The sequence below is a fragment of the Arachis hypogaea genome, chromosome 9, assembly GCF_003086295.3.
Source record: "Arachis hypogaea cultivar Tifrunner chromosome 9, arahy.Tifrunner.gnm2.J5K5, whole genome shotgun sequence".
In the NCBI taxonomy this organism is placed as follows: domain Eukaryota; kingdom Viridiplantae; phylum Streptophyta; class Magnoliopsida; order Fabales; family Fabaceae; genus Arachis; species Arachis hypogaea.
The window spans coordinates 83,287,177-83,308,670 of record NC_092044.1 but is presented as its reverse complement, the minus strand read 5'-3'; the positions used below and the strand labels follow the sequence as shown (position 1 = coordinate 83,308,670).

General features: G+C 34.3%; 1 protein-coding gene across 2 annotated transcripts; it reads left to right on the top strand.

The window, feature by feature from the left end:
* The first annotated feature begins 17,828 nt into the window (after positions 1-17,828).
* On the top strand, positions 17,829-21,187 carry LOC112711113 (uncharacterized). 2 transcript variants are annotated; one of them, XM_025763674.3, is made up of 6 exons: positions 17,829-18,571; positions 19,921-20,032; positions 20,126-20,219; positions 20,302-20,479; positions 20,553-20,622; positions 20,709-21,187. In XM_025763674.3, exons 1-6 carry the CDS (start codon positions 18,162-18,164, stop codon positions 21,018-21,020), a joined length of 1,176 nt encoding a protein of 391 aa, XP_025619459.1. In that variant the 5' UTR covers positions 17,829-18,161; the 3' UTR covers positions 21,021-21,187. The 2 variants fall into 2 exon arrangements, with proteins under 2 accessions (XP_025619459.1, XP_072059165.1); XM_072203064.1 differs by having other exon boundaries at positions 18,054-18,571; positions 20,717-21,187.
* Positions 21,188-21,494: the final 307 nt, after the last annotated feature.

Below are 21,494 nucleotides of genomic sequence, written 5' to 3'. Positions count from 1 at the left end.
TTCTTGTTTGAAGATTTCTATTAGCTCCTCTACAGAGAGTTGTGCCTTAGCTTCTCTTAGCTTTTGCTTCAAGGTCCTTTCAGGTTCAGGGTCAGCCTCAACAAGAATGCTTTTGTCTTTGCTCCTGCTCATATGAAAGAGAAGAGAACAAGAAAGTATAAAATCCTCTATGTCACAGTATAGAGATTCCTTGAAGTGTCAGAGGAAAAGAAAAATAGAAGGAAGATGTAGAAGAATTCGAACTTATCAAGAAAGATGGAGTTCGAATTATGCATGAAGGAGGAGTGTTAGTCCATAAATAGAAGGATGTGAGAAAAGGGGAAGAAATTTTCGAAAATTAAGTAAAAGATTTTAAAAACATTTTGAAAAACACTAATTGATTTTTGAAAACTAAGAGTGGAAAAGAAATCAAGTGATTTTTGAAAAAGATTTGAAATTAGAAATAAAAAAGGTATGATTGAAAACTATTTTGAAAAAGATGTGAGAAAAATATATGATTGAAAAGATATAGTTTTAAAAAGATATGGTTGAGAAGATATGATTAGAAAAACAATTTAAAAAGATTTGATTTTGAAAATTAATGACTTGGCTAACAAGAAAAGATATGATTCAAACATTAAACCTTTCTCAACAGAAAAGGCAACATACTTGAAATGTTGAATCAAATCATTAATTGTTAGCAAGTATTTTTGAAAATGGAAAGAAATTGGTTTTGAAAAAGATTTGATTGAAAAGATTTGATTTGAAAAAGATTTGATTTTGAAAAAATTTTGAAAACTTGAAAAAAATTTGAATTAAAAACAAAATCTTCCCTCTTGTGCCATCCTGGCTTAAACGCCTAGAATGGTATCCATTCTGGCGTTTAAGGCCCAAAACACTACCCTTTTGGGCGTTAAACGCCCAACCAGGCACCCTGGCTGGCGTTTAAACGCCAGTTTTCCTTCTTCACTGGGCGTTTTCAACGCCCAGCCTTTTCTGTGTAATTCCTCTGATGTATGTTCTGAATCTTCAATTCTCTGTATTATTGACTTGAAAAGACACAAATTAAAAATTTTTTTTGGATTTTTAATAATGAGGAATAAGCAAAATGCAACTAAAATCAAATAACAATGCATGCAGAACACCAAACTTAGCAGTTTGTATACCATTGACACTAACAAATTGAGAATGCACATGAGAAACAACAAAACACTCAAGACAAGAGAAATTAAAGATCAGAGCAAGGAAATCATCAAGAACAACTTGAAGATTAATGAAGACACATGCATGAATGCAAGAAGAATAGAAACATGCAATTGACACCAAACTTAAAATGAGACTAGTGTCTCAACAAGAAACATAAAATATTTTTTTATTTTTATGATTTTGTAATTTTTTTGGATTTTTTGAAAATTAAGTGGAAAAGAAAATAAAGATATCAAAATTCTTAATGAGAATTCCAGGAATCATGCAATGTTAGTCTAAAGCTTCAGTCTAAAGGAATTAGACATGGCTAGCCAAGCTTCAGCAGGACATTGCATTCAAGAGCTAAATTGATGAGAATCAATCAGCTTTGGTGATGATAAGAACGTCACCTTGAAACACTAGAATTCATTCTTAAGAACTCTGAAGAAAAATACCTAATCTAAGCAACAAGATGAACCGTCAGTTGTCCAAACTCAACAATCCCCGGCAACGGCGCCAAAAACTTGGTGCACGAAATTGTGATCATCAATGGCGCCATCAACATGGTACGCTCAATTACAATCTCAATTCTTTATCACAACTTCGCACAACTAACCAGCAAGTGCACTGGGTCGTCCAAGTAATAAACCTTACGCGAGTAAGGGTCGATCCCACGGAGATTGTTGGTATGAAGCAAGCTGTGGTCACCTTGTAAATCTCAGTCAGGCAGATTCAAATGGTTATGGATGATATATGAATAAAGCATAAAGTAAAGATAGAGATACTTATATAATTCATTGGTGAGAACTTCAGATAAGCGAATGGAGATGCTTTGTCCCTTCCGTCTTTCTGCTTTCCTACTGTCTTCATCCAATCCTTCTTACTCCTTTCCATGGCAAGCTGTATGTTGGGCATCACTGTTGTCAGTGGCTACAATCCCGTCCACTCAATGAAAATGTTCAACGCACCCTGTCATGGCACGGCTAATCATCTGTTGGTTCTCAATCAGGTTGGAATAGAATCCATTGATTCTTTTGCGTCTGTCACTAACGCCCAGCCTTCAGGAGTTTGAAGCTCGTCACAGTCATTCAATCATTGAATCCTACTCAGAATACCACAGACAAGGTTTAGACCTTCCAGATTCTCTTGAATGCCGCCATCAATTCTAGCTTATACCACGAAGATTCCGATTAAGGGATCCAAGAGATAAACATTCAAGCCTTGTTTGCTTGTAGAACAGAAGTGGTTGTCATGCACTCGTTCATAAGTGAGAATGATGATGAGTGTCACATAATCATCACAATCACCATGTTCTTGGGTGCAAATGAATATCTTAGAACAAGAATAAGCTGAATTGAATAGAAGAACAATAGTAATTGCATTAATACTCGAGGTACAGCAGAGCTCCACACCTTAATCTATGGTGTGTAGAAACTCCACCGTTGAAAATACATAAGTGATAATAGTGATCATTGGCTTCGGCCCCAGAGAGGGAACCAGAAGAACCAAGATCTGATCTAAGATCTAAAGTGATCAAAAGATGTAAATACAATAGCAAAAGGTCCTATTTGTAGAGAACTAGTATCCTAGGGTTTACAGAGATGAGTAAATGACATAAAAATCCACTTCTGGGCCCACTTGGTGTGTTCTTGGGCTGAGCATTGAAGCTTTCATGTGTAGAGACTCTTCTTGGAGTTAAACGCCAACTTTTGTGCCAGTTTGGGCGTTTAACTCCCATTCTTGTGCCAGTTCCGGCGTTTTACGCCAGAATTCTTGAGCTGACTTTTGGGCCATCAAATCTCGGGTAAAGTATGGACTATTATACATTGCTGGAAAGCCCAGGATGTCTACTTTCCAACGCAGTTGAGCGCGCGCCAATTGGGCTTCTGTAGCTCAAGAAAATCCACTTTGAGTGCAGGGAGGTTAGAATCCAACAGCATATGCAGTCCTTTTCAGCCTTTGAATTAGATTTTTGCTCAGGTCCCTCAATTTCAGCCAGAAAATACCTGAAATCACAGAAAAACACACAAACTCATAGTAAAGTCCAGAAAAGTGAATTTTAACTAAAAACTAATAAAAATATAATAAAAACTAACTAAAACATACTAAAAACAATGCCAAAAAGCGTATAAATTATCCGCTCATTAGTACGCGTCGCTTACGCATACGCGTCATTGCCAGCTTCTGAATTCCTCGTTTTCTTGTGTTCATTCCACTTTTGCATGCTTCCTCTCTATCCTCTAAGCTATTCTTGCCCTATAAATCCTGAAAACACTCAGTAAACATATCACGGAATCGAATGGTAATAAGAGAGGATTAAAATTAGCTAAATTAAGACTAAAGAAGCATGTTTTCAATCATAGCACAAAATCAAGAAGAAAAATATAAAACATGCAATTTACATGAATAAGTGTGAGAATAATGGGCAAAATCTACTAAAATAAGCATAAGATAAACTGTAAAATAGCAGTTTATCACCTTCCCTGAGCCGCTGCAATTCCTCTCCCATCTTTATTTTATTTGAAAATAAACGAATGTAGTTCTGCTCGACCTTCTCATTTAAGCCTTCAGCCATAGCACAAGAGGCCATCAGCTGCCTCTCCCTCTCACGGGACTTGGAGAGCTCATCTTTCAGCCGGTCCATCTCCTCCTGAAGCCTCTTCTCATCCTCTTGATACATGGCCAGTTGGCCCTGGAGAGTCTCCAAAGAATGTTGAGTCGCACTCAAAGGAGTTTTATCCAGTTCATCAAGAAGAGAGGTGCATACCTCTGTAGTCGAAATCCTCCCCGGATCAAGACCTAGAGATGAGTTTGGATAGAAGCATCATCCATAGCAAAAGAGAAATAAGGAATGATGTGCTTCTTACTGAACTTCGTCCCATCAGAGCCAGTGTTGCCACCATTATAGACACTAGCTTTCGAGGACTTGCGTTTCTTTGAAATAGGTTCCGAGGAGGGAGGAACTAGAGGGGTAGACACAAAAGGAGGAGGAGGAGGAGAGGGAAGAGTTACCGACTTGGCTAAACCAAAAGAGGCCGCCCCTGCACCCGACTTATGTGGAGAAGGATTAGCTGATGTTTCGCCCTCTTGTGCCTGAGCAGCTCGGACACGCGCATTTCTTTTGGCCTCTTGCACCTTAAGGTAAGCCTTGGACCCACTTTTCATTTTTTCTGAAAGAAAAGTGAAAGATGATTAGCATGCAACTCGAAAATAATAAAAAACGGCCATAAAATTAAGATAAAAAGCTACCTAACTCGGTCCGGACATAACTCGGGGTTCCGAGAAGAAATTTCTTTGTATCAAGGTTTAGATCCCGTCCCTAAGCCTCTCAGAAGAACTCGACTACAGCCTCTTCGACCTCGTCCAAGTCCGTCAAGTTATACTTTTCAACAGAGGCTGCTTCCATCCAGTACAGAGGGAAGCGAGGTTCATTGTTCTCGTTTAAGAAAAAAGGATGATGATCCTCTACGGCCTGGACTTTGAGAAAGAAATTTTTGAAATCATGGAAGGATTCATCAAAGATAGAAAAAAATTTCTGGCATTGAATGGCGCGGAAGGAGACCAATTGCTGTTTATTTTTGTTCGTAGTGGCACAAAAAGGCTTGGTGAGATAGAAAAGAAAAAGAATATCATTAAGGAGATCAGAAAATCAAGCTCGCGACTAACGAGCTGGTAAATTTTTATGAACCCCCAAGAATTGGGGTGCAATTGAGAAGGAGCAACTTGGCATTAGGAGAGAACTTCGATTTCAAAATTGGAGAAAGGGAAAGTCACTCCGAGACGGGTGAAGTTACATGAAAAGGAAAGGGGGATTTGAATCTACAGTTTTGCTAAAACACACCCGGTCCTCCGAGTCAGGAGCAACCAACTCATACTTCACCTCATCCCCCCCCAAAGCTACAAAGCCTTTGGTGTTTTTGAAATTCGTCAACAAAAACATCATCCACCAAGGGAATCTCGCAAAGGACAGAGGCATCTACCCATCTTAACAGATCCTCAGGAATTCTCGAAGACATTTTTGAAATAGAGGAGCGAGACATAATGGGTGATATACCTACATTATGCAAAGAAAAAGAAAATCATCAAAAATAGTGCTGAACAGGAAAATTTTTCTTCAGCAAAACAGGAACCATCAATGGTCGTAAAAGAAACAATCTTTTAGAAAAAAGAAAATATGCAAAGTTTCAAAAGTTCAAAATACAGTACAGAGGCAAAAACTACAATAAAGGTACACAAAGTTTACTAAAAAACATCCAACTCGCTTAACAGAAACAAGGCAAATACTATGAAGTCAAGAAAGAGTGTTGGCCGTGAGGAAGTAACCTTTTCCGGGAAGAAAAAATTGTTAGCGAGGATGAGTCGAGCGCCAAAGTGCTAGGAAACTAGCGGTGTGGAGAGTAACACCAAAGTACTATGATGTGTGGATGAAGAAGAAAGCACGAGAGAAAGTTCAAAGAGAAGACAAAAAAGAAAGAAAGAGAAAGAGGGGGAAAGTATTTATAAGACACCAGGGGCATAATCGTAAAATAGTCTACTCATTGAAGAGGTGTGCTGTTACCAATGTAACTGCCCTCCACATGTCGAAGTTGAAAAGCCAACAAACACGACGGTTGATAGCCTGAGATCACATCGGTTTTCAATTTTGAATCACGTCGGTTGCACGACTTGAGAAGAAGCTGCCGACTTACGTATCTGACCTTATTTAATACTCAAATCCAACTCAGATGAAGAGATCAGACTTGAGTAGGAGCACTATTCATACCCTGACCCAAAATATAAGCCAGGCCCAATACGGTTAAAAGGCCCAATCCAGAAGGACGGCCTTATCCACGAATCTGATCTCTTCGAAGAGGTTGGAACATATTAAAGCAGGCAGCTCACACTTAACTAAGTGAGTAACTGCCTCCCTGAATCTCTCACCCACTTCTAGAAGGAAGATCTCAACAACCCTAAGATAAAGGGACGGTTATCCACCATCAGAAATGGAATGACTTCTGCGGTGGTTATTGGTTCGTGCCCTATAAATACACTGGTACACTCAGGTAAATTTAAGTTCCAATACACCAAAACCTGCTAAGACCCTTGCTGATTTAGGCATCAGAGTATTTTGCAGGTACCGCTCCCCACCTTCCCACGAATAACTCAGATGACGGTCACAAGGCGTGGAACAAGTCGGAACATTACTTCATTGAGGATTTGGGTCTCACTCGCAAGTCGAAAGACAACCCAATTTCAGGTAACCCTCGGAACAGAAACTAATCATCTAAATATCACTTTTTTGTTAAGGTGACAATTAATTTGTTATTTTATTTTTAATTATAATTAATTATAATAACATAAAAAGATGACAACTGAATAATTATTTTTAAAAAAGTAACATTTTAGTATTAAGTTTCAAAAAATACAATACATTGGTAAAACATCTATAAAAAATAAAGAGTAAAGTATCATTTTTGTCTCTAACATTTGGGATAAGTTCTAAAGTTGTCTCTGACGTTTAAATCGTCCTATTTAAGTCCTTAACGCTTCAAAATTGGTTCAATGTTATCCTGTCTTTAGGGATCTATTAACAAAATTGATGGCGGGACAAAATTGAGACGATTTTAAAACATTAGGAACTTAAATAGGACAAAAATATTGGGGATAAAAATGATACATAAAAATAAATTTTAATTTTATCCTTCAATAATATCAATTTTTTATGGTACATAGTTATTCAGTTATTTTTTAATCATGTCTAAGTAAATTATACTTAATCACATTACTTGCATTTTAAATAAATTTAATCTTTTTTTATAATTTTAGTCTTAAAGATTTTTATTTATCATGAAATGTTTGTAGAATGACTAGTACATAAACTTGCGAAAAAAAATAATACATATACAATAAAGTATAAATTGTACTTTTTGTCTCTATTGTACCGAAATTCTTTAATGTTTAATTTAGTTAAACTTTATTTTTAATTTTATTCTTTAATAATATCAAATTTTTACGGAAAATAATTATTCAATTATTTTTTAATTTTATTCTTAATCACATTATTTTTTCTAAGTAAATTTATTTTTTATTAAGAGCAAAATTAAGAAATAAATTAAGTAATTATTTGTAAAAAAATTAAAATTATTGAAGAAAAGATTAAAATTTATTAAAAATTAAAATTATTGAGAAAAGTTTTTTTAACTTTTTAATAAATTTTAATCTTTTCTAAGTGTTCTGTAAGGTAGCTCTTAATGGGCTTTCAATCGATAATCCCAAACCATTTGGCCTAAGTTACCGAGTGATAAAGCACCTGATGAATCTAATTATTTAAGCCTCTCCTTGACACAATCACATCACAAGCACATAACTAGAAAATTATTATCCAGACATCGATGTCCAGAGCCTCTTTGGACTTTAAATTCTTTGTCTCAAGGCGACTCTTAATGTGGTCTTTCAATCGATCTCAAGATAATTGGCCTAAGTTATAGGGTGAAAACGCACCCCTCGAATTTACTGACCCAAATCTTTCCTTGAAACACAGACATCACAGATACATAACTGAGCTCTAGTCATTGGTGCTGAGAGCCTTATAACTTTAGAATTTTAAATCTTTCCAGAATTTTTTTTCACATCTTAGCTTCAAGGAATTGATGTTGAATTCTCATAATACTTCTTCAGAATTTTGTTTTTGGAGATTCTCCTTCCATTTCCACAATATTCAAATATCTTAGATTCATTAAATGTAACCACATGTTTTTTTAGAACTACTACTTCCTTTTTGAACTCTTCTTCTCATTATTCTTTTTTCATCAAGATATCCTCCATACAAATTAATCACTAGAGGAACAAGCATACAAGTTTAATCACTTAACCAAAGAAAAAGAAAAGTGAATAAAGGATGCAATGCATGCAAAAATAAAAAAATGAAAAAAAAAGAGAAAATAAAAGGGAAAAAACAACTAACCACCAAAAAAGAAAGTTTATAACTTATTCATCATCACTACTTTTCTCATCCTTGGTATCGACGGTTTCTTATGTGTATTTTTTCATTATCTAGAGGCTTATGATGTTACCAATACCAAACTTAAAGACTTACACCAAATTTAGAGATTAGCAGAGTTCTAGGCACAAGTGTTTTAAGTTATATGAAGAAGCATGGTTGCATGAAAAAAAAGTGATAAGATGACTTTTAAGCAATGTGATTAAATAAGGAGAATGATTTGAAAGTGCTTGGCCTCAATTCAGGACGCTGGGCATCCTTAAAATTTTTGCTTCTGTGAAAGCCCTTTTTTAATTGGGCATCGGCCTTCCAATATAGCCGCTGGGCTTTGGCCTTCTTAGGAACGATGGACTCTGGGAATTCATCTTGAATGCTAGGCATCCAACCCCTTTTTTTGTTGAACAATTTTGAAAAAGTAATGTAAATCAAAAGCGGAAGATGTAGATTATAGAAATTATGGAATAATTGAATGGAAAGGAAAAGAAAGAAACAAGAAAAGAAACTAACCATGGTTGGGTTGCCTCCCAACAAGCACTCTTTTAACGTTACTAGCTTGACGTTGAGTCTTCTAAGTTGGAAGTTGGATTGCTTCATGGCATAGTTCTCTAGTGTCGTACTCTATTAATTGTGCATTCTTTGACTCTTTGCTGATTCTACTCCTTAGAAAAATAGTCTTTCACTCCTCTCTAAGATTATTAGTTGCTACTGCTTCTATTATTTTCAATGCATCTTCAGGTGTTTTCTTTTGTAAGAGACCTTTACCTAATGAATTAATCATGGTTCTTGAGACTAGAAAGGCCCCATCATAAAAGAATTAAATTTGATGCGACTTGGATAGGGCATGGTGTGGACACTTCTTGAGGATGAATAAGTAGATTTCTTTTCATTTTTGAATTGGTTAATGTTTGTTGTACTAATTTTTATTAATCTTATGCTTTCACTTGCACAATTTCAATATCTAATATTTCCTAAATTCAATTTACCCTTGTTGTAATTGCCTAAGCTTGTTTGTCTTTAATTGATGCTCATCCATTGCTTGTATCTTAGGCCATTTAATTGAGAAACTCATGCTTACCTTTTGATTGAGTGGATGCTGTTTTAACCGGCCATTGTGTGTGTTCTAACCGTGCGCTTAATTGGAATACGCACTCGCCTTATTTTTATCATGCCACACCACTATGCACTCCTCCTCAATTAAGTACTTGTTTGTTTTCTATTGGCTCCAAGTATATATTGTATGTGCTTTCTCCTTTGCCTTTGTGTGCTACTTGCCCTATGATTCCTAATTATACTCTATTCATTCTTTTTAAGGATGAGATCTAAAGGCAAAGAGTTGGTAGAGGAGGAGGACGCCGAGTATGGAGATGCCGATCCTGCATTGGTCTTGGCAATTTTTCAGTAGCCGAGTCCTCATATCCACCAGCTGAAGGTGGAGTGCTTTAGAGCAATTCTCCCCAGATTGTGTTCATGCACGGAAGACCGTGCAACGCTTAAGTGTGGGGGAGGATTCGCCATTTTTGGGCGTAAATTTTCTTTTTTGAACACTTTGCACTTTATTTTTGTTTCCTTTTATTATGTTTCTTGTAGATATTTAGAGTGCTTTTGACCGTTGCATTGCATTTTCTTTTGGTATATATATCTTAGCTTATTCATAGTTTTATTTCTAGCTATTGCATTTTTACTTTTGCTTGGTATATATTTTATAGATAGAAGTTGTGATTGGATGATGTGAATAGTATAGTTTCTAGTTTAATTTTTGTTCTAATTGTTCATAACGGTTTTTGGATATTGAGAACTAGGAAAAGAACTAGAAAATTTTTGAAATTGCATCCATCACAACATACATATATATAAAGAAAATAATTTTGGTAAAAACAACAAAAATTTCTAAGAAATTTCTTTAAGGGCATACCATTGAGTTGACTCGAAAAATTGTTTTCGAACTTGCTTTGAATGATTTTTGTGGAACATAGTTTTAGAGTTAAGAACACACGACCTGCGATTTTTGAGCCTAATAGTATGGTTACATCATTTGACCATAATTTTGATTCTTGTGTGTTGTTTTCTTCTCTATGATTATAATCTTTGGTTTGTTTAATTCTATATGTCTAATATTGAGTGTATATATATGCATTTATGTGATTGAGGCCTTCATTTTAATTAGCTCACTTACCCTATATAGCCTACCAGTTCATCTACCTTTGCTAGCCCACTTTGAGCCTTTTTAATCCCCTTTTGTTCCTCGTATTGCCACATCACTAATCTTAAGTGGAAAATAATTAATCTTCCTATTTGAATCTTTTATTAGTTTAGGGTAGTGAGTGTGTGTCCTTTAAGTGTGGGAAAATTCGGAAACTTTAGTTGATGAAAATGTGGTTTATGTCTCTTTTAAAAGTCTTAGAAATTTGGTGTACATACTCATGTATGAATTAGGTGAATCATATGCATTCTCCTTTGATATATACTATGTTATTGTTGATGAAAAAGAAAATAGAATTAAAAAAAGAGAAAAAAATAAAAAGGGGAAGAATTGCCCCAAAGAAGAGTAATAATAACAATGCATATGTTTTGTTATGGAAAAGAATGCATGAGTACATGAAAAAGTCAGATCATGGGTAGCTAGGTATTGTGTTGGAATTACATAAGTTGTTATATATTAGGTGAGAGCTTAAGTTGATTAAAGATTCAAATTCTAGCTCACTTAGCCATATATATATATATATATATATATATATATATATATATATATATATATACCCTTACCTTGACCCTAACCCCATTACAACCTTATGAAAAGTCCTCATGATAAATGTGTTTATGCATTGAATATTTGTTCTTTATCAGCAATCTATATTTGTTATACAACAAATATTTGTTAATTATACTATTGATATTGTGAATAGTTTGGTTTTAATTTTCATTATCTTTTACAATTTACCATGTTTTGTTTTTATGCCTACAAGGTGTTTGTGAAAATATAAACTATATATTTTGAGTAGATTTTCACACCTTGGCTTGAAAAATGAGTTCCTAGGATACTAAAGTCATAATGTCCGACATTTAGTGGTAATTCTTAGGTTGTTAGTTGTCTCTTGTTTCTATTAACACTAGCTTTTTACTAAGTTAATTAGTAAGTTAGCTAGGACTTATGGATTAAGGTCAATTATGCTTGCTTGACTTAATCCTCGATGTTAGGGGTTGACAAAGCGATATTAACTCATCATAATTACCATAGTTGTGGTTATGACGATGATAGGACTCCTTAATTCTCATTCCTAAGTCAAGGCTCTTTTATGAATTTATCGCATTTTTACTAGTTTTGATCTTGTTTCCTTTTTAATTGCATTAATCTCCTTTTTTATCATTTGTTAGTTCTTTTATTCCTTAGTTCTTTTAATTTTCTGTTCTATACTTCAAAAAACCTCCATGATTTCACAACCAAAAGTGGACACCTTAATTGCCTAGTTCGAGAGAAGATGAGTCCGGATTTCAAACTCTAGATTTTTATTGATTTGTATTATGACAAACAAAACTAAACTTTAATTGAGAACTAATTGTTGGTTCGGAACTATACTTGCAATGCACTTCTTTTTAAGGAAATTCCGAGTTGACATTTGGCACTCATCAAATGCCTGATTTAATCTCTAATTAGATTAATCAAACCTTGGCAAGAGGACTGTGGATCTTGAATTAGAAACAAGAACAATGAACAAGAGAATGAGAAAATGCGTTGAGGTTGGAAGAAAATCAATAGATGAGGATGTTGAAGGCCTTAGAGATGTTTGATTCTTGGAAAAACAATGCTCATACTTTCTTATTTTAACTCATGCAAAAAAATTTTCGTAGCAAATCATTGATAACTAAATTTCAATTTCTTGGTAATTGAATTTCTTTTAATCCAATTAATCGCCAATTTCTTGGTTAACTAATTAAGAGAAAAAGTGAAGAATGATTTTGATTTTAAGTCACACAATATTCAAAAACTATTCCTAGTTGAATTATATGTCACGTATTCAAAACTAGTTCTAAATAATTGAAGATTATGAGATGAGTTTCAAGCAAATTCTGAAATTAGTTTTCCTAAAGTAATAACAAAATCTAAGATAGAATTAGAATATTTCACAATACTTCTAACCATTAATGATGAAGAACGAAACTCAATCTTAAAAAAGTAAAGAAGCATGAATTAAAATAAAAAGTACACACATTATAAATCCATAAACCAAACAGAGCTCCAAACTTTCAACAATAGAGGTTTAATGATTCATGATAATAAAGAAAACTAAGATATGAGAGAGATGTAGATATGGTGATTCTAGATCCCTTCCGTATTGTCTCTCTTGTGAATCTTGTTCATTCATTTATATCTTAAGTTCTATTTAAAATCAAATTTAAAACTAACCCTAATCTTATCTTTAAGAATGATAAGATAACTACCTACTTGAATTCAAATCAAATCTTAACAATACTTCAAATCTAATATAGAAATAAATTCTAAGAACTAAATCTTATCTTTTTAGAAGGAATTAAATGCTAACTAATCACTTGAATCTTCGGATGAGATTAAGGCTTTCTAAGAATGCATTATTGGAGTTGGGCCTTGACAAGAATCGTATTCTGGTAGTTTTGAAACTTGAAGCACTGCACATTGCTTCTAGAATTTGGGCGTTGGCCCAATTAATTTTCCAGGATTTGGATCCTCTAAAGTTTGAATTTTACTTTAGAGAGTAAAGTGTGATCTTCTACCATTGAATAATTTCTCTTTCATATTTATTCTTGGTCCCACCTATGAAATCAGTGATGAGAGATCACACTTTAATCTCTAAAGTGAAATTTAAACTTTAGAGGATCCAAATCCAATTTTCCAAGGACAAGGGGCCACCAGGAGTTTGGTGAGAAAGCCGGGCATCGGCCCAATTGTGCAAGGGAGACGCCTGGTGGTGGTGAGGAAATGCCGGGCTTTGGTGAAGGATGCTGGGCACTTATTGTGATGTTTTGGGTATCCAGTTTTGAGGTTTTTGGGTCTTAGCTAAGCCTTATTTGGACTGTATTTGTATTTTTTTATTAAAAAGGCTTTAATATTTGATTACTTTGAAAACAAAAACTCCTGAAAATACAATAATACTAAAACACAATAAAATTAGTATATATACATTTATAAATTTTATATACTAAAGTAATAAAATTTTAATCTTAGAAATTAAATTTAACAAATATTATGTCATGTTTATGCCAAAATAAATTATTATGGAATTCCAAATGTACCTGGTGACAATCAAGAGTTGTGGATATGGTGGATAGATGTCAATGGAGTGTTGAATTCTAGACATTAGAATAAGAAAAACAAGGCCATTATTGTAATAACACTCTCGAAAATTTAGATTGAGAGAAACCAAAAGATCTTTGAAGACAAAGTAGTACAAAATTTTGAAATTGCCATGGCTATCCGAAGAGTTATAGAGGAGTTTTGGGATGAGTACTCAATAAGAATATACTATACTCTTAGCATATTCTTTCTAAGTTATTGCAAGTGTTATTTTTGGAGAGTTCCATTAACTTGTATTTGTTGTCCTTAGTCCGACCACACATTTTATTATATCATTAAAAAAATTTTCTGATTTTTGAAAAAGAAATATTTTAAAGTAAAAACAATATCATATAATATAAAAAATATTAATTGAAGTATAAAAGTATAATACGAAATTACTAATTTAACTCTAAAGTATATATTTTTATTATAAAAAAATTCAAAATGTGCTGGATGACCCGAAGCATAACTCGGAGCTGACCCAAAAATAACACCAAATAAAAATAACAAACTCAAATCCAACAAAAGAGTATTTACCCATTTTGGTCTCCAAATAATTTTAGACCAAACACTTTAATCCCCAACTAAAATTAATTACACAATTGGTCCTTAACAATTAACTCCGTCAGTCACTTAGGTCTTTTATTCCGTCAACTCTAACGGAGGACAAAATAGTCCCTGACAACTCTAACAGGGGACAAAATGGTCCCTAACCCCCTCTGTTCGGAAACGACACCGTTTTTCTCAAATTTTCATCATATCTCACATAACCCTAATATTCATACTCTCCTTCTTCACTTTCACAGTCTTCTTCTCCATCTTCTCCTTCCTCCTCTTTAGTTTCAAGATCAAGCCATGGTGTAATTGCCACACATGTCACACCTACCTCAACATGTCATGGACCACACACTTTCCAAACCTCTGTGACTGGTACATCTACCTCCTCCACACTTCACCCACCAAAAGCATCCACCTCCATGTCCTCGATAACAGCATCACCTCCAACTCCGACAACATCCACCACATCCTCAAGACCAAGTTTCACAACTACCCCAAGGGCACACCTTTTTCCTTATCTGACAATAAATATAGATTGCTGGACTTTAGGATATCATGAGAAGATTCTCCTTTGACATCATATGCAAATTCTCATTTGGAATGGACTTCGAGTGCTTCATTCCTTCTCTCTCAAAGTCCAAGCTGGCAGAAAGCTTCGACCTCGCATCCAAGCTATCAGTACAATGAGCAATATTGCCGTCGCCGCTCATATGGAAACTGAAGAGATTACTGAATATTGGTTCAAAGAATAAGCTGAATAAAGTGATCGGAGTGGTGGACAATGTGGCCATAAAGATGATAGGGTAGAGGAAGAGAGAGATAGCGAAGACGACGAGGAGTCTTAACAAATCAGACTTGCTGTCTAAATTCATGGATCCATCGAAGACGACAAGTACTTGAGAGACATAGTCATTAGTTTTCTAAGTATGAATTGGTTGAGAACAAGTTGAGGATTTTTCTTCTTGTGAACATTGAAGGTGCAGAGTGTGCATTGTGTAGCTTGAAGTTGCAGTGTTAGACTATTAGGGTTATGCGAGATATGATGGAAATTGGGAGATAACAGTGTCATTTCCGAACAAAGGGGGTCGGGGACCATTTTGTCCCCTATTAAAGTTGTTTGGGACTATTTTGTTCTCCATTAGAATTGACGGATCAAAGGACCTAAGTGACTGACGGAATTAATTAATAGGGACCAATCGAATAATTAATTTTAGTTGGGAACTAAAGTATCTGGTTCAAAATTCTTTGGAGACCAAAATAGGTAAATACTCTCGATAAAATATGCCTTGAGTCTGGGCTAGGCTAGGTCTTAAACACCCATAGTTATTAGTACCTTTATAAGATATATATATATATATATATATATATATATAATAAATTTTTCTTTTTTAACCTATTGTTTACCTTGTTCAGAAAAAGTGTTGTTCCCCTATATATGACATGAAAAAATGAAAGTACAGGGGAACAACACTTTTTCTGAACAAGGTAAACAATATGTTAAAAAAGAAAAATTTATTTTAATTTTAAAAATTAAATTTTAAATTAATTAGATTTAATCATAATAAAAGAAAAGTTAATTTTTGAATTAATTAGGTTAAATAAAAAATTTGAATCTTTTTTTTTTAATTTTTGCTACAACCGCTCTCTAAAGTGGATGTTTCTTTTAATTTCTTATGTATGCGGATGTTTCTTTTCATTCTAAAGTGGATGTTTATTTGTGTATACCGTTAGTATTTTACTTGATTTGCTTGATTCTACATGCACATACTCCGCAGGATGTTCATTTTGCTATATATGCAGATGGATCTTTTCACTAAGATGTGGTTGTTCATTATTAAACATCACTTAAAGAAAACTCCACTTGGTTAGGCGTGCCTTCGACTTGTGGCTCCCCTAGAGATTGCTTCTTGTCTTAGCATGGCACTCCATGGTGGAGTGGCACGCCATTTTTCTTGGTTCTCCCATGGGCTTGTTTGCTTGTTCTTCCTTTTCTTTGGCCTTACTTAAGATCTTTCAATAATCTCTTAAACATATCAAAGCTCAGGGCAACTCCACATAAAATCAATTAAGTTTCAAGAATCTCAATTATAATAAGAAAATCACTAACTTTATTCAAAAAAATGATAAAGAAAATAACTAATGGTGCTAATGCATCACAACACTAAATTTAAGATCTCATTTGTTTCCAAGCAAGAAAAGAACTATGTACAAAGGAGTTTTCTAACTGAAGTGGGTTGAAGAATTGTTCCATGAAATTTCGATGAGTGAAGTGATCAAGAGAAAGTAGGGTAAACTTTGAGTTGTGTGATCATGTATGGATTTCAGTGCTTGCTAGACCTATAATCAAAAGTCTTAGAACTTAAAAATTTTATTTGGATGATATTATAGAAGTCTCTTTTTAAGTTTTCAGCTTAAAGATAGCTTCTCCTTTCTTTCCTTTGTTGTGATAATTATTTTCTTTTCTCAGCTCTTTCTCTTTTTTTTTTCTTTTTTAGGGGGTAATTATACTTGGTTTTGAATCTAAATGTTCTATCTCAAGGAAATTTTTTAAGATATTTTTTCAATCGATACTCCTAAACTAGTTGGTTCAAGATATTCGGTGATAAAGTACCTCTTTCCTTGACACAGCAACACCACAAGCACTTAACTAGAAAATTCTTCGAGTTTTGTTTCTTTTTTATTCTTCTCAGTCATTAGTGCTCAGAGCCTTGGGCCTTTCTCTCTTTTTCTTTTTGCTATTTCTTTGTTTTATTGGTTTTTGAAAACCTCTATAATACTTCTCTAAACTTCATTCTATGTCTTAGAGCTTCTCATGTAGGTTTTCACTAACATGTAACCTCATTACACAGTCACATTATCAGACTATCACTTTTCTTAATCTTACTTGCGCAAAAAATAAAAATTTTTCTTCAACTTATTGAACAGAATTTGTTTAGATGTCCTTTGTTACATGTTTAAGGATTTTGGGCACAAGTAAATTCAAAAAAATAAGGTAAAGTTAAGAAGAATGAAATCATGATTATCTATAGCAGAACATATAAGAAATTAAAGATCAAAGACAAAGTTCTTGTATCTTCTTTTGTTCTTCTAGGCTATGTTTCACGTAGCTTCCAATACCAAATTTAGAGTGGTTACTTGTCCTCAAGCAATAAAGAAAAAACGTGAGTGGTGAAATTATGTTAAATGATCATGATTATTCATAAAAATAATGTATGCATGAGCATATGTAAATAAACTAAATTAAACAAAAAAATATACTAAAACAAAGGATACTAATAATTGAGTTGTCTCCTAATAAACGCTCTTTTCTCACTAGCTTGATGTGTTGCTATTGTTTATGGTGGAAATTGAACATGGTGCTTTAACTCATCCCTTCTCACTGTGAACTTGCATCGTTTGCCTTCATCTATGAGCTCAATGTGTTCAAGGAAAATGATTTTGTTTACTGTGTAGGGTTCTAACCGTATGTTGGATGTTTTTGAAAATATCTATGATGGTAGCAAGGGGAACGATTGGTGCTGGTTTGAGGCCACAGCAGGGACCACGTTGGGCAGGGATGCAGGTTGGGGAGGACGCTGGAAAAAGGTGTATTGGAATAGCGGCGGAATAGAAAAGGAGAAGGTGGCTTTGTTGTAGTGACGACGGGCGAATGTGTCACTAAAAAGCTTCGTGTCGGCGACAGTAAACAGCATCACAGTGGAGGCAGCGATGAGCGTTGTTACAGGAGCTGTGGCAGTGGAATAGTTGTGGTGAAATTAGGGTTTAGAATAATAAAAATAAAAATAAGTAAATGTGTTATTGAGTTTGCGGATACAATTTATTCACGTTGTTTACAATTCTTGTTGTTTATCTAACAGAATTAAATAGAAAATATTGAATAGTTAACGATCACGCTTTATATTTTTAATTTAAAAAAATTAAGATCTATTTTTTAATGTATTGTATTCTATTAATATTTAATTTGTGATGGGAATGGTCACTAGTAATTTTACTAATTTGTATAAATTAACGTCTATGTACAGAATAACATTTTTGTCGTATTATTGTATTTAGTATTTGCATAGAAAAATTAAAAGAAAAAATAAAAGTTCATTAAACGCAACATAAAGTTGAACACAGAAGGTGTTGTTGGGATAAGAGTAATTAAAGGCAATGGAAGTGGCAAGTGCTGTTCGTTCTTCACTTTTATTTCTGAGATTGCAAACACACTCTCCTTCACACCTTCAAAGACTCAACAACACTAGTGCCCATTTCTTCGCCTCAGCAAAAAGAAGAACAAGAACAACTAGCAGGCTTCATCATGCTCCTGCTTCTTTTCACCAAACTAGTAATTTCATCGTCAACTCCTCCACTTCTTCTTCTGCTACTACAGCAGAACCTGCTGCTTCTGGAACCTTTTCTGAGGTAGAAAGGATTAAAAACAAGTGCCTCAAATGGCAATGGAAGGGTCAGTATTCCATTAACTACTTTGCATCCCCTGATGATGATGATTCCTCTGATCAGGAGTACCCTCCTTTGCTACTTGTCCATGGATTTGGTGCCTCTATTCCTCACTGGCGCAGGTAATTATTTGGCTCACTACTATCACTTTTCTTCTGCTGTTGTTCTTTTCTTTTCTCATCCACCCATTTTGAGATATTTATCCTTGTTTATAACTTTTTCTTATGCTGCATTCATTTCTAGCCACATGTAAAATGGAGCGTAACATAACATCATAATGATAATGATAAAATTACCTCAATTGGTTTCATACTTTTAGTTATTAGTTATTACCCTAATTGGAATTGTTTTCCTTCTCTAATTTGGAAGCTAATTATATTAGTGAATGTTATCACTGCCTAAATTTTAAGCTTCCAATCAGGGTTTTATTTCACTATTTTGCCAGAATCCCATTTCCATATATTGTACAGTGATTCTGGTTATCCCATCACCTTTTTCCCGGAAATTTGCAAAATCACCAAATTTTAGCATATGCTTGATAGATCGAGAAGAAAGAAGGGAAAAAGAAAAAAGAAATAATAAGTTAGTTCCTACTGTTATAGTAATTGATGTTGGTTTGGTTGGTTGTTAGCAGGAGACCACCACATATCAAAAGTTTGCCTAACCTACAACGCTTAAACCGTAGGCTTTGACGGGGCGGGGCCGGCTTTTTCATCTGGCTTAGAATTTTTTTTGAAAATGTTCCAATTTAGTATTTTGGATTATATTTTAGGTTTAATTGATTATGTTCTAAACTTGTAGATATTTAATTATATATTTTGGAAAATATTTATTTTACTTTTGGACAATGTTGGTTTTATTATTTTGTTTCAAAAAGTTTGGTTTATAATTATGTTTATTACATATTTTTTAATTATAAAGATTTTAATGTTTGTTAATTTAAAAATTATAATATTTTTATGCCTTTAGAAATTATAAATTTATTAAAATGATTCTGAAATTATATATATATATTATTTAATACATTTTTTTGTAATTTATATTATTTAATACTTAATGGTAAAAAAAAAAGATTTGACGAACTTGGCCCGCCAGCCCGCTATTAGATGGGGATATGGTGAGATTTCAGGACTCCCTCATGAGGCGGGGCGGGCTTCCCCGCCTGCCACCCCTGCCTATCTCCTGTGTTAGTTTTAGCATAGTGAAACTAGTACGTAAAGTTAGGAACTTAGGATATCTATCTAGCATGGACCAATGAGGATACTATCATGATATGTAGATTTCAGATGTTTAAAATTCAAAATCAAATCATGGCAGAATGGTATCTCTGGTTTTAGTCTTACTAATATGCTCCGTTAATTTCGGAATTTCGGATAGATGGAAACTACACTAAAGAGTGTACTGATCTGACCATGTATTGAGCGCAAATTCAGTCCCAATTTAAGTAATTTGAGGCTTTTTTTCTTTCCAGGAATATAAAGACTCTGTCCCAGAATTATACTGTCTATGCCATTGATCTTCTTGGTTTTGGTGCTTCCGATAAGCCACCAGGCTTTTCATATACCATGGAAACATGGGCTGAGGTAACTCTTTGTTGAGCCTTCCTTCATCTGAAATTAAACTGTCCACCGTTGCCAAAACTTACCATGTTCGAGTGCGCTCTTTGCTATCAACAGTTGATCCTGGATTTCTTGGAGGAAGTCATTAAGAAGCCAACTGTACTAATCGGAAACTCCGTTGGAAGTCTTGCTTGTGTCATTGCAGCCTCAGGTATATTTGGTAAATCCTCAAGTTGTTTGCATATCCAACTTCTCTTTTGCCTAATTTGTGAGTTATAGACTTCAACCCCCAGATTCAAGTCAAAAACTTGTTAGAGGGATTGTGCTGTTAAACTGTGCTGGTGGCATGAACAACAAAGCAATTGTTGATGACTGGAGGATTAAGTTAGTCTTACCATTGCTTTGGCTGGTTGATTTTTTATTGAAGCAAAAGGGAATCGCCTCAGCCATTTTCGAGCGTGTTAAACAGAGGTATTATCTCCAAATTTTGCTTATATTTTTTACGAAGCAATCTGAATTAAAACGTGTGTTGCTTAAAATGCAGAGAAAATTTGAAGAACATTCTGAGTTCAGTGTACGGCGACAAGGAGTCTGTGGATGAAGAACTGGTGGAGGTAAGTTAACCATTTTGTTGTTTGCTTCTTATCATAATTATCTTATTCTGTTACTTAGAATTTGCATTTTGACACTGTATATGAAGATCATTAGGGAACCGGCAAATGACGAAGGAGCATTAGATGCATTTGTATCGATCGTAACAGGGCCGCCGGGGCCGAACCCAGTGCAGTTGATGCCGAAAATCTCGGTGCCAGTCTTACTTCTGTGGGGAAATGAAGATCCTTTCACTCCACTTGATGGACCTGTTGGAAAGTACTTTTCTTCATTGGCTTCTGAAAAGGAAAATGTGAAACTGTGTGTACTTGAAGGGGTTGGACATTGTCCTCATGATGATAGACCTGAATTAGTCCATGAAAAATTGCTTCCCTGGTTAGCCAATCTTTCAGATTCATAGTGAAAGTGTAGCTAGAGTGTGCATAAGCATAACTCAATATTGATAGTGATTCTATGTGTATTTATTATGTTCATAATTTTATTTGTATTCAGTTGCACCAACAACAACATCATGGGGTTAAGGCTTTAATTTCCATTAGTTTTAATATATTAATATATTGCCCTTCACATTCCTCTGTTAGATATTAGATATAATAATTTAAATCTTGTGTTGTTTTGTAGTACTGAATTTGTGAATGAGTTAAAGTTATTGAAGGGGGTGGTTGATGGTGGAGTACTGATGGTTGCAATATGGGGTAAAATTAACTTTTTGATAAGATTCTAATTTATATTATTCTGTCTTGTGCATCTACATCAATTAAGATATAAAGTCTATCTACAACGTTGAATAATAGAGAAGTGGTTTTTCTTGAACTATATGCATTCCAAAAATATTTTAAAGAGGGTTATCAAAAATTATTTTACAGAAGAGAGA